Source organism: Mustela nivalis, assembly GCF_964662115.1.
Source record: "Mustela nivalis genome assembly, chromosome: 15".
NCBI classification, from domain to species: domain Eukaryota; kingdom Metazoa; phylum Chordata; class Mammalia; order Carnivora; family Mustelidae; genus Mustela; species Mustela nivalis.
Genome location: NC_139034.1, coordinates 3,050,461 through 3,064,540, shown reverse-complemented (window position 1 = coordinate 3,064,540; position 14,080 = coordinate 3,050,461). Strand labels below are relative to the sequence as shown.

Below are 14,080 nucleotides of genomic sequence, written 5' to 3'. Positions count from 1 at the left end.
CTTGCCTCTCTGCCTACTTGTGATATTTCTCTGTCAAATAAATAAAATCTTTTAAAAAAAAGATTGTAAAAAAGGAACTGGTAAGTTTGTTGGAAAAAGAAAAAAAGAGGAGAGAATGTGATCAGGCTGGGGACTAGAAAGCCATGTGCTATATTTAGGGTATATTTTGATATATTTGAAGAATTGCATCCCAAAATTTTAAAGAAAAAAGGCCTATATGCATTCAAAAAATAAGGTTAAATACACGAAGGGATAAAATATGACTATAACAATGAAAATTTAAGAAGATTTTTTTTAAAAAGTTTTTGTTATGATAAAAGAGTTTAAAATCGATACTAGAGGATAGAGGAACAGTTAAAAAAACAGAATAAGAAAAAAATTTTAAAAAATTTAACTCTGCAAGACTAAAGGATCATGGGAAGAGAGCAATGAATTCTAAGTATTGCTTTCCCCTAGCTCTGAATTTCCTCAATTCTCATTGATTGGTGAACTTGGTCTTGGCTGGATGTTCTTGCTGATATTATGGGGGAAGGGCCTGTTTCAGTGATTCTTAAATGTCTTTGCCCAAGGTGGAATTGCAGCGCCCTTGCCAGGGGTCAGGCTAAGTAGTCTGCTCCAGTTCGCTCTTGGTAGCTTTTGTTCCCTGAACGCTTTCTGTAGAGCTTTGGAGGATGGGAATGAAAATGGCGGCTTCCCAATCTCCTCCCGAGGGGAGGAGAGCTTGGGCCCCCACTCCTCAGTGCACCCTCAGAGAAAAGCATTCAATCCCTCCCATCTCCCTGGTCTCCGGTTGTACTCCAGGCTCACCTGGACTGTGACCGATTGTTTCTATCTGTGACCACGGCCCCGTTTGGAGTCTCCAAATCCAGCAGATTCCTGCCATGTACTCCCTCACCGCTCCTCCCGGAGGAGGAAGGAGGGGGTCTCTCCCGATCTGCAACTCCATGAGCAGTGGCCCGACTGTGCCTTGGATCATGGTTTAAGGTAACCCTGAGCTGAGAACTCACTCCTTGGCTCTGTCTCTGTAGACAGCTTCCCTTCTCTGATACCTGGCAGCTCTGCTGTGCTCAGACACCCCCGGTCTGTCTTTGACCCCGCGGGTCCTGGGACCGCACTGTGCCTCTGGAGCGATGTCCCTCATTGGAGCAGGTTTCTAAAAGTTCTGCTTTTGTGCTCCACTGCTCCACTGCTTGCCAGGAGCCAGCCCCTCCCCCCGTAGTCTATCTTCCCATTGCTTCGGATTCACTTCTCCACACAGGCTACCTTCCAGAAAGTGGTCAATTTTATGTTCCTAGAATTGCTGCTCTTCTCTTCTATCTCCTATTGAGTTTGTAGATGTTCAGAATGGTTTGATAACCATTTAGCTGAACTCCTGAGACCTAATGATATTTTAGTCTGTTACTCCTCAGCCACCTTGCTTCCTCCCATGTCTCAGGTTTTCTTGACGATAGCCTTTCTGACAGTGTGAAGTGATATCTGTGGTTTTGATTTGAATTTCCTGGATGCTTAGTGATGTTGAGCATCTTTTCATGTACTGTTGGCCATTTGGATGTCTTCTTTGGAAAAATGTTTATTAAGTCTCTTTGCCCATTTTTCAATCATAGTTTTTGTTTTGTTTTGTTTTGTTTTTGTTACTGAGTTATAAGAGTTCTTTCTGTATGTTGGACGTTAATTCCTTATCTGATAAATAGTCTGCAAGAATTTTCCCTTTTAGGTTGCCTTTTCATTTTGTTAATTGTTGCTTTTGTTTTATAGACGTTTTTGATTTTTGATTTGTTGATTTTTGCTTTTGTTGCTAGTGCTTTTGGAATAAAGAAAGTATTGCCAGGGCGCCTGGGTGGCTCAGTGGGTTAAAGCCTCAGCCTTTGGCTCAGATCATGATCCCAGGGTGTTGGGATTGAGCCCCGCATCAGGCTCTCTGCTCGACAGGGAGCCTGCTTCCTCCTCTCTCCCTCTGCCTGCCTCTCTGCCTACTTGTGATCTCTGTCTGTCAAATAAATAAAATAAAAAAAAAAAAGAAAGTATTGGCAAGACCAGTGTCTAGGAGCTCCTTCCCTCTGTTTTCTTCTAGAATTTCTATGGTATCAGGTTTTTTATGAAAGTCTTTAGTCAAAAATAGAGATCCAATTTCGTTTTTCTGCATGTGTTCAGTTTTCACAGCATCATTTATTGGAGAGACTATCCTTTCCTTGTTGAATATTCTTGGCTCCTTTGTTGAATATTAATTGATTGTACATGTGAGGATTTAATTCTGGGCTTTCTGTTCTGTTCCATGGGTCTGTGCCAGTACTATTTTTATGCCACTTCCATACTGTTTTAATCACTATATTACAATATAGTTTGAAATCAGGAATTATAATGCCTCTAGCTTTGTTCTTTTTTCTCAGGATTGCTTTGGCTTTTGGGGGTTCTTTGTGGTTCCATACAGATTTTAGGATTCTTTGTTTTAATTGAGTGAACACTGTCATTGGTATTTTGATGGGGATTGCACTAAATCTGTAGATTGCTTTGGGTATTATGGACATTTTAATTCTTCCCATGTGCACAGTGTGTATTTAATTTTTCCCATCAGCACACACATATTTGTGTCATTTTTAGTTTCTTTTATCACTGTCTTATAGTTTTCAGGTACAGGTCTTTCACCTCCTTGGTTAAATTTATTTCCAGATATTTCTTTCTTGTTGATGTAATTATAAATGGCATTTTTTTTCTTAATTTCTCTTTCTGTTAGCTTGTTATTAGTGTATAGAAACTCAGCTAGTTTTGTTTTTTAGAGAGAGAGCACAAGCAGGGGCGTGGCAAGGGGTAAGGAAGCGGGAGAAAGACTGTTAAGCAGACTCCATGCTCAGTGAGGAGCCCAATTTGGGGCATCATCCCACAACCCTGAGATCATGACCTGAGCTGAAATCAATAGTTGGACGCAACCAACTGAGCTACCCAGTTGCCCCTCAAGTTGTCCCTTTATGTTAATTTTCTATCATATATATTTACTGAATTCATTTATTCTTAGTTTTTTGTTTTTGTTTTTGTTTTGGTTGAGGGTGTCTTTAAGGGTGTCTTAAATTTAGTGTCATGTCATTTGCAAATAGTGACACTTTCCTATCCAATTTGATTCCTTTTATTTCTTTTTCTTGCCTAATGGCTGTGGCTAGGACTTCCAATTTTATGTCGAATAAAAATGGCAAGAGTGGGCCTTTTTGCCTTGTTCTAATCCCAGAGGAAAAGCTTTCAGCTTTTTACCATTGAGTGATAGTTATTTTAATATTCTTTTCCTTTAACCTTTATACTATAGTTGTGTTTAATACAGCATCCTATTGTAGAATGGAGTTTTCTATATTCGTTTATAAATTTTTCGTCTTTACCATTGTGTTGTGTGCTTTTGTGCGTTTTCATGTTGCTGATTAGCCTCTTTTTGTTTCAGCATTTCTTGCAAGGCAGGTGATCAAACTCCCTCTGCTTTTGTTTATCTGAGAAAGCCTTTATTTCTTCTTCATATCTGAAGGATTACTAGATAAAAATATTTCTTGGCTGGCAATTTTTGTATTTTATCACTTTGAATATGTCATTCCACTGTCTCCTGGCCTGTAGAGTTTCTGCTGAGAAATCCAGCTAGTCCTATGGGTTTTTGGCTTTTTGTTTCATTTTCTTTTTGTAGGTTACTTTTTTTTTCTGGCTGCCTTCCTGGTCCCCTCTCCTTTTTTTTAAGATTTTATGTATTAGCAAGAGTATGCATGAGCAGGGGGAGGGGCAGGGGAAGAGGGAGAAGCAGACTCCCCTCTGAGCAGGGAGCCCAACACAGGGCCTGATCCCACAACTCTGGGATCATGACCTGAGGGACCTGAGCCAAAGGCAGACACTTAACTGACTGAGCCACCAGGTACCCCTTTAAGATTCTTTATGATTAATTTTTGATCTTAGAGAAGATCTTCTCACATGGAGATAATAGGGTATCCCATTAGTTTCATGGACTTGTTTGTTCAAATCCTTCCTCATGTTTGGGAGTTCTCAGCTGTAATTTCTTTAAATAAACTCTCTGCTCCCTTCTCCTTCTCTTCTGGAACCCCAGTTTTTCAAGTATTTGCCTTTCTGATGGAATCTCATACCTCTTGTTGGTATTCTTCACTCTTTTAAAATCTCCTTTCCTGCTTCTCTTCTAACTATATTATTTCTGTATTCCAGTTCTCCAAGTCACTTTTTTCTTCCATGTGGTCTGGTCTGCTAATGATGCTCTCTGTTGCATTCTTCATCTCATTCACTGAATTCTTCCCCTTCAGAATTTGGCTCTTTTTTATAATTTTAGTATTTTATAAAGAACTCCTATTTATTAATTTATTCCTGATTTCATGGAATTGTCTTGGGTTTTCTTGTAACTTGGTGGATTTTTTCATAAACAATTTTGAGTTCTTTATCAGTTAGATTGCAGTATTTCATGCCTTTGAGTTTGGTTGCTAGAGAATTATTATTTTCTTTTTGTGATGTCATTTTTCCTTGATTTTTTTTTTTTAAGGTTTTATCCATTTATTTGACAGACAGAGATCACAAGCAGGCAGAGAGGCAGGCAGAGAGAGAGGGGGAAGCAGGCTCCCTGCCGAGCAATGAGTCCAATGCAGGGCTCGATCCCAGGACCCTGGAATCATGACCTGAATCAAAGGTAGAGGCTTTAACCCACTGAGCCACCCAGGCGCCCCCTTCCTTGATTTTTTAATACTGTTTATAGCTATGGACTTCTGCTATCACATTTGAAATAGCAGATCCTCCTTAGTTTTTATGATTTCTTTGGTTTTTACAGTTCACCAGGCTGGCTATTGGAAATCTTTCTTCTGTATTCCAGAAAGGTGGTATGATAGCTCAAATTTGTAACCCTTCCCACCAACTGTGGCCTCTTTTCTGAGCATGCTCCCTGCCTACCAGATCTTGCTTTCTTGGATGTAGTTGGGAGGACACACAAGGAGCTGGCAGCAGAGTTGGAGAGGTGTGGGTTTAGCACCTGCACTTTGAGGGTACCCTTGGGCCTGAGGGAAGATCCTCGAGTGGGATCCTACCAGAGTCCTGTGGGTGGACTTCTGTTGAAGTGCTGAAGCAGACAGCAGGGACCACGTTCCTTTAATGCTCTTTGATATTCTAGTATGCTTCCTTCCCTTTCTCATTCCTTCCCCAAGTCATGGGGGTTCTTCCTCAGAAATCTGGGTACTGCAAGAGATAGAGTTTTCTGTAGCCACAACCTACATAACTGAGCTAGCTGGGCAGTCACTCATTGCTTTTGCTTTCTACTGCTTCCTTTGGGAAGGTTGTGACTGCCACTGCCAAACGACCTAGCTGTGCAGTGTCACCCTGGGGAGGGGAGCAGCTCTGGCAAGTTCTTTTCTCTGTGTCTAAACTCATCTCTGGCCTGTTCCAGTGGTATGCTAGAATCTCCCTTCAGGCAGACTAGACTTCTACATTTTCTCTCTTGCCTTTGGGTATCTGCCAATGTTTATAGCTCTCTGGGTTTCTTTTCCAATTGTGGTGAGTGGGAGTGAGGTAGGTTCACCAACTCCTGGAGCTACATCCCTAACTGTGGTCTTATTTTTGGATGCACAGGTAGGCAAGAATCCTCCTAGATTTGTTGGTGTAAGGTGCTGAGGCACTTTTATTCAGTTATGGAGGTCTAATAAGTAGTTTAAAATGGGGAGAAAGGGGCGCCTGGGTGGCTCAGTGGGTTAAGCCGCTGCCTTCGGCTCAAGTCATGATCTCAGGGTCCTGGGATCGAGTCCCACATTGGGCTCTCTGCTCAGCGGGGAGCCTGCTTCCCTTCCTCTCTCTCTGCCTGCCTCTCTGCCTACTTGTGATCTCTCTCTGTCAAATAAATAAATAAAATCTTAAAAAAAAAAATAAAATGGGGAGAAAAAAGGAATGACTTACGCTGCTATGATGCTTGATAGTACCTTAAAGTTCCCCCAAATTCCTCAAATTCTTAGTCACTGCTGGATTTTAGTTTTTTTCCTTTATAGGTGGTGCCTCTTAAGTCTTCCCTATCTTGAAGTCATAAACATATCCTTTTATATTATCTATAGCTATTCCTAAAGCTATATTATCTATAGCTTTATTATCTATAGCTATTCCTAATATCTATAGCTATTTAATCTTTCTTAAATTTATATTATATGTAATTTATAAGGTATGTTTGTACAGTGCTCACAATGGTAAATACAGCCGTAGGAGTCAGAGCTCCATGCTGCTCACTTTTCCTGGACCTCCCAGCGGGTGTTTAACTTAGAGGCTTCAAGTTACTGCTCATGAACAGCTTGAGAGAATTAAGCTTGATGGGATTGACTCCTGGTTTCTCTTTATTAGTTGACTACTCTGGCATGTTATTTAACCTTAGCCTTGGATTCCTCACCTGTAAAATGGGGATATTAGTCCCTTTTAGAGCTTACTTTGCACCTTGGAGGTGGAGGCAGTTCGTCCTTTATCATATCAAAACAGAACACTCCTTTCATGCCCAGAACCTGTCTCCTGTCCACCTAATTGGCCAAGCCAAAACACTCCAAAGGATTTCTAAACTGAACCTCCTGGTGTTGATATTTTCTGAGTCTTTTAAGTAGGTTGAACCGTATGAAACTGCTGATAACTTGGCTCTTTGGGACCTATCAGACCTATCAGTGGTCTAACAAAGTGCACTTAAAACTTTCTTTCTCGCTGGGTGCCAAACAAGCCGCTTCAGATGCCGCCAACCTCCTGAATGGACTCTGCTTTTCTTCTTCTTCTCTACGTGTTCTCCATGTAGCACGTGCTTGAAAACTTTCAAATCAGGAATGTTCATAATATGACTATTGGTATATAGGAAGAAAATATTAGAACTTCAATGTATTTTTTAACATACATTTAACAATTTGTTGTTGATTTGTGTGTATGCTTATTTTATAATAATGTATTACTAATACAGTATATTATTGGTGTGCTAGTCAATTTAAAAAGTTTAGAACACAGCAGTTAGGTCTAGATTTTAATGAAATACCCAGTTATTTTGTTAAGCCTCTAATTAAAGTCCTTGTGATTATTTCCAAAATAACTTTGGGTTCATCTGTTAGGTTAGTTGAACAACTATCTCTTCCTCTAGATTGTAAACTCTCAAAAATAGATATTGTCTTTGTCTTTGTCTTTCTTTGTCACACAGATTTAAGTGCCTAGTAAATATCTGAAACTCATTAATAAACTCCTATAAATTGGTAACAAAAATATTAAGAATTTCTTAATGGGTAAAGGACAGTAGTTCTTAAGGGGATATGAACTAAGGAAATGTTTGACCATAATACTAAGTAAATTTAAAACTTTTAATTAAATCTTAAAATTAACTCTTGACAATTATATTCTAACAGGCAATCTATCTCGAAGATCCAAGCCTGTGCCTCCTCGTGATTTAGGCAGTTCGGATAAGGGACAAGTAAATATCTTTATATTTTTATATATTTAAGCATACATCACTCAGGCTTAGTTATTAGTTAGTTATTTAAGTTTCTAAACCATTTATAAAGGAGGATTTTAAAAAAGATTTTATTCATTTATTTGAGAGGTGTGAGGGGGAGGGCATAAGGAGAAGGAGAGATTGAATCTCAGGCTGACTCTGTGCGTCATGTGGAGCCTGACTTGGGGCTTGATCTCACGATCCAGAGATCATGACCTCAGCTGGAACCAAGAGTCAGACGCTTAACTGACCTACCGAGGTGTGCCTATAAAGGATATTTTTTACTTAACATTGTGAATGTTTTTTATAGAACACCAAATGCTAGCCATTGAATCCTGTAATAGTAGAACCTGGCATTTAGAAATAAATGTGAGTTTTAGCTGCTTGAAATGTGATTAACATGTCCTTTAGGACAGATGAAAAGAGAACATCTTGTCCTTACAGACTGCCTCACCCAGGGAGCCTCCCGAACCAGTGGACTTCCCAGATCCTGCATGTAAAAAGGACAACAAAAAAGAGGAAAAAGAAGAAATTCAGGGAGAAATCAGTCATCCTGATGGAAAGGTTAAAAATTTACAAAAAAAAAAAAAAATGAATACTGTAAGAAATACAGGTTAAAGTAGAGTTGGAACACTTAGATTCTAAGTTAATTGGTCTTTAACACTGTTGAGGACACTTAAGCACGGTAATTCCTTGGAGTGTGACCTTAGTTTGAGCCTCTGGACTCCTAAAAATGCTTGACACACACATGCATTTAGTTGCCATTTTTAGTGTAGAGATACAGCAAAAGCGTTTTGTTTAAACGCTGTTCTTCCTCTAAACATAGCTAAAAAGTGTCATCCTTGGTACTTTTTAAAAGCTTCCATTAAAGGTTTACCCTTCCTGCAGCCTTTCTGTCCACCTCCAGCTACACAGTTTTATTTTTGTGTTTAGGAAATTTTTGAGCAGGATACTGCCTGGCTGGGTGTTCCAGCTAGAAGAAAGACTAAAAAGGGAAGGGCCATAAACAGGTTTGTTAGCAGGGAGGGGATGAGGTAATTTTCCCTTAGGTTTATAGAAAATCTACTTTTCCAAATACCCTAATTTGACCTATTTTAATTGAAATTTTAAGGCCAAAGTTCACTGCTAGTCTCACTACTAGTCTTGAGGAGTGAGGGAAGGACAAAAGAACAGTAGTCGAAGGAAGTAATTATAGACTTTTCCTGTACAAATCCTGCTTTCATGTAACAGATTGTTGGTGGGAAAAGGTTTTCTTTTTGAGAATTCTGCTGATAAATGGGAAAGGAATGAGAAAATTTGAGAATCATCACTGTGCAGTCTCTGATGAAATAAGGGATCTAAGCAGCTGTCATGAATAAGTACTGAACTCCTAGATGAGAGGTTGTTGGGTCTTCATGGCAGATCTAACTGATGTGACCCCGTTGGTCTTGCAGTCATGAGGACAGTCACATACCGCACTTCTGAATGTGTAACCGTAAGAAGCTCTCAGCAGTTTGCAGAAAGTATTCTTATTAGAATAATTCAACTAGACTTTATTCATGCCTCTTAGCTGTAACTACTAGTTTTTTCTCAGGAAGTATAGGGCATACAAGAACATATTAAATGACACCATGATTGGAAAGCAGTCAACCAACTCCAGAATCTGGGAAATTTTACATGTTCAGTGACCCAGTTCTTTCAATAAGTAATCATCATTAAAAAAGGGGCAGGGAGGGGAATGTTAAAGGTTGAGATTTAAGAGATATGTTATCAAGTGTTGTGTGTGGACCATATTTTGATCCTGATTCAAAAAAACTGTAAAAAGTCTATTTTGTGAATATAGGGGAAACAACATGGAAGTTAAAATATGGTGAACGAATAACAGTTTGTTAGGGACAGTAATGATTTGGTTATATTAAAACCTGTTCTTAAATCAATTGAAGTGTTTTACATGTGACGTGATATCTGTGGTTTGCTTAAAAAAAAAAAAAAAAACTCAGCAGAAAAGAAATTGAAGGTGATAGAATCAAATCGAAAGATACTCCTTGCTCATGGATTGGAAGAATGAATATTGTTACAATGTCCACTACCCAAAACTATCTACAGATTCAGTGCAATCCCTATCAAAATAGCAACAGCGTTTTTCACAAAACTAGAATAATACTAAAATACGCATGTATAAAAAAAAAACCCTGAATACCAAAAGCAATTAAGAAAGAAAGAATCCCAGACTTCTAGTTGTATTACAAAGCTATAGTAATGGAACAGTATGGTACTGATACAAAAATAGACACACAGATCAATGGGACAGAACAGAGAGGCCTGTTTTACGTTTTTTTTTTTTTTTTTTTTTTTAAAGAGGACAGGTTTTTGTTGTTGTTTTATTTTAAAGATTTTATTTATTTATTTGACAGAGAGAGAGAGAGAGAGTCCAAGCAGGGGAGAATAGAGGGAAAGTCGGCTTCCTACCAAGTAGGGAGCCTGATGTAGGGCTTGATCCCAGCACCCTGGGATCATGATCTGAGCCAAAGGTAGACACCTAACCAACTGAGCCATCCAGGTATCCCTGAACCCATGCTCTTATGGTCAGTTAATCTATGACAAAGGAAGCAAGAAATACAACGGGAAAAAGACAGTCTCTTTAATAAATGGTGTTAGGAAAACTGGACGGTTACATGCAAAAGATGAAACTGGATCACTTTCTTATACTATACACAAAAACAAAGTCAAAAGGGATTAAAAACCTAAATTTGAGACCTGAAACTATAAAAATACTACAAGAGAGCACAAGCAATAACCCCTTTGACATTAGCTATAGCAACATTTTTCAAGATAGGTGTCCTAAGACAAGAGAAACAAAAGTAAAACTATTGGGACTACACCCAAATAAAAAGCTTTTGCACATAGCAAAGGAAACCATCAATAAAACAAAAAGGCAACTCTGAATGGGAGAAGATATTTGCAAATGACATATATGATAAGGTGTCAGTATCCAAAATATATGAAGAACTATACAACCCCCCCCCCCAAAATAATCCAGTTAAGAAATGGGCAGAGGATCTGAACAGACATTTTTCCAAAGAAGATATACAAATGACCAACAGACACATGAAAATTTCAACATCCCTAATCAGGAAAATGCAAATCAAAGCCACAATAAGCTATCATGTCACACCTGTCAGAATGGCTAATAGTCGAAAAGAGAACAAGTGTTAGAATGGGGGAGAAAAGGAACCCTTGAATACTGTTGATGGGAATGCAAACTGGTGCAGCCACTGTGGAAGACAGTACAGAGGTTCCTCAGAAAGTTAAAATAGAAAAAAAAAAAGTAAAATAGAAATACCATGATTCAATTATTCTACTACTGAGTATTTGCCAAAGGAAGCAAAAACAATAATTCAGAAAGATATATGTGCCCTTATGTTTATTGCAACATTATTTACAATAGTCAAGGTATGGAAGCAACCTAAGTGTACATTGATAGACAAATGGATAAGGAAGATAAGGTGTGTATACACACACAGATACACACATACAGTGGAATATTACATAGCCATAAGAAAAGATGAGATCTTGCTGTTTGCTACAACATGATGTACCTAGATGGTATTATGCTAAGGGAAATAAGTCCAACTAAGTACCATATGATTTCACTCACATGTGGAATCTGAAAAATCAAATGAGTAAACCAAAAGCAGAATCAGACCTATACATATAGAGAACAAACTGATGGTTACCAGTGGGAGTAGGGTGGGGGTATGGACTAAATGGGTCAAAGTGAGTGGGAGATATAGGTTTCTAGTTACGGAATGAGTAAGTCATGGGGGTGAAAGGAACAGCATAGGGAATATGGTCGATGATACCATAATAGCATTATCTGGTAACAGATGGGAAAGCTACACTTGCGATGAGCACAGCACAACATACAGACTTGTAAAATCACTATGTTGTACACCTGAAACTAATGTGTATCAACTATATTTAATAAAAAAAGAAAACTCAGCAAAAAATGAGTTTGTTTTGGGGGAATAGGTAACAGAAGAATGGTGAATTGTTGATACTCAGAGACAATGGTTTTGAGATGATGTTTTTGCCTTTTATTATGAAAGATTTCAAATTAGGCAGTTTGGAAGAGAATTAGGGATATTTTTGTCTTGTGTCCAGAGGAATCTAATGATAATCTGGTGGTTTTTTTTTGGTAGGTAGAAAAGGTTTACAAGAATGGGTGTCATGTTATATTGTTTCCAAATGGAACTCGAAAAGAAGTGAGTGCAGATGGAAAGACTGTCATTGTCACTTTCTTTAATGGTGATGTGAAACAGGTCATGCCAGATGAGAGAGTGGTAAGTTTCCCTAGGAACGTTTTTCTCCATGGCTTAAACCTCTCTAGAGAAAACACATACTGACTTTGTGTCTTTACAGATCTATTACTATGCATCTGCCCAGACCACTCACACTACTTATCCAGAAGGACTAGAAATCTTACATTTCTCAAGTGGACAAATAGGTAAAAACTTGCTCTGCCCTCTCCTAGTTAACTACTTTCCTTTCTTTAAAATTAAATACGTATAGTAAATAAGTATTAATTACTTACAAGTAAATACTTACAGTAAATACTTTTTAAAACAGAAAAACATTTCCCAGATGGGAGAAAAGAAATCACATTTCCTGACCAGACTATCAAAAACCTATTTCCTGATGGAGAAGAAGAAAGCATTTTTCCAGATGGTACAATTGTAAGAGTACAAAGGTATGATTTCTGTTAAATTTGCTTCTAGATTTGCCAAATTTCAATTTCTATTTCCAAGTGAATTTTTAAAATCTTAAAACATTTATATGTCATTCAGAATTTCAGAAAGTTTAGCAGTGAATACAGAAACACACTTTGAGAGCATACTCATACTATAGCGAATTTTCTGTTCAGCATTTTGGAGTTTAGAACTGAGACATATAGGTTCTAATATATAGTCTATAACCTAGAAACTTAAAGGAAATCTGTATAGCACTTCACAAAAGGGGAATGGCAAGTATTTGTACAGAAATGAATTTGGTGGCGTGCCTGGGTGGCTCATGTGGTTAAGTATCTGCCTTTGGCTCAGGTCATGATCCCAGGGTCCTGGGACAGAGCCCCACATGGAGCTCCAGGCTCAGCGGGGAGTCTCCTTCTTCCTTTCCCTCTGCCCCTCACCACTGCTCATGCTTTCTCTCTCGAATAAATAAAATCTTTAAAAAAGAAATTAATTTGATGAAATATGAAAACTAAATAATTAAGACACAAAGAAGGAAAGCTACCCTATCAGTTTTTAAGAACAATCGAACAATGATGGCAGTATTTGAATTAGACTGTATCTCTTCTGTCTTATATTTTGATTTTCTGGATATCCCTGTCCCTGCCTGATTAGTATTTTAGTCCTCTGGCCTCCCTGACTCAATTCTTTAAAATAGCAACTTCTTTATCCTTCTGAGTGTTAAATTTCTTGAAATTAGAGACTTCTTAAGTCCACAATACAGAGCTTTTCATAGTCACCATTTTAATTGAAACCATAGTGAAGGTCTGTCAAATCTACTGTCCTACTTAAGTCTGTACCTTCCTCTCCTAGAGTGTGCATGCATTTAACTACTTGAGTTCAGTAATTGAAAGTTAGCAAAAAAAAAAAAAAAAAAAGTAAATGGTAAAAACAATAAAATAATTCAATATTATAATAATTCAATAGTAATTATAATAATTATAAATAATAATAATTCAACAATAAAATAATTCAAATAATGTAGGAACTTTGATGTTCATGGTAGTGTTTTTCTTTAACATGGTTTGAAACTTTCTTTGGTGCTCAACTAAATAAATACCAATCTCTCCTAAAACTTGAGGAAAATCTTACGTGTAAGTTATACTTTGAGCAATTTCAGAAACTTTTCCGTCTTTTTTTTAACTCTTATGTTTGAAATTTTTTATAATAAAAAGTAGAGAAAATAATATGAAAAACCCCATGTACCCAATCCATTCATCTTCAACAAATATTATCTTGTCTCCGGTCTTTTTTCATCTATATTCAAGCAAATCCCAGATATCAGATCATTCAGGATTATTTTGGCATTTTTTATTTATAGTGGTTCTTCAACTTTACTGTGCATTAAAACCACCTGGAAGAATTGTTCAGTTGCAGATTGCTGGACCCCACCCCAATAATTTGCATTACTAATAATGTCTCAGGTGATGCTGTCTGTCATCCCTGGTCCTGGGGCTGCACTGGATAAAAGAGTGGCTCTCAAAACGGCTTTTTGGTCTAACACTTATATGTGGCATAAAGGCATTACATTCACATACAATTTGAGAAATAACCAAAATAGCAAAAAACTACTGAGTTGAGAAATGGTGATTCACAGTCTGTAGCCTAGCTTTGTGTTTTTAACGGCACATAAAGATTTAGATTCAGTTTGAATGTCCTGCACACACATCAAGCAGTCCACTTGATGCACTGCTTCAGAATAGGTCTGATTTATGGCCCTTCCCAGGGATATAAATGCTCTTCTCCAACCTGATAAAGAGCAAGCACTCAGACTGCTTATAACTTAGTGAAAAGGATAAAGGTCAAAACTGAAAACCATTTATTTATAAGATTTATTTATTTGACAGAGACACAATGAGAAAGGGAACAT

The 14,080-nt window shown here is 37.9% G+C and overlaps 1 protein-coding gene across 6 annotated transcripts in view; it reads left to right on the top strand.

Moving 5' to 3' along the window:
• The window catches only part of CPAP (centrosome assembly and centriole elongation protein), a 63,899-nt gene that overhangs the window by 48,804 nt on the left and 1,015 nt on the right, over positions 1-14,080 (top strand). For all 6 annotated transcript variants that reach the window (XM_082701648.1, XM_082701645.1, XM_082701646.1 and 3 more), the window contains 5 exons: positions 7,359-7,423; positions 7,889-8,008; positions 11,626-11,766; positions 11,846-11,930; positions 12,053-12,173. In XM_082701648.1, coding sequence (XP_082557774.1) covers positions 7,359-7,423; positions 7,889-8,008; positions 11,626-11,766; positions 11,846-11,930; positions 12,053-12,173 — 532 coding nt within the window. The remainder of the gene's footprint in view (positions 1-7,358; positions 7,424-7,888; positions 8,009-11,625; positions 11,767-11,845; positions 11,931-12,052; positions 12,174-14,080) is intronic.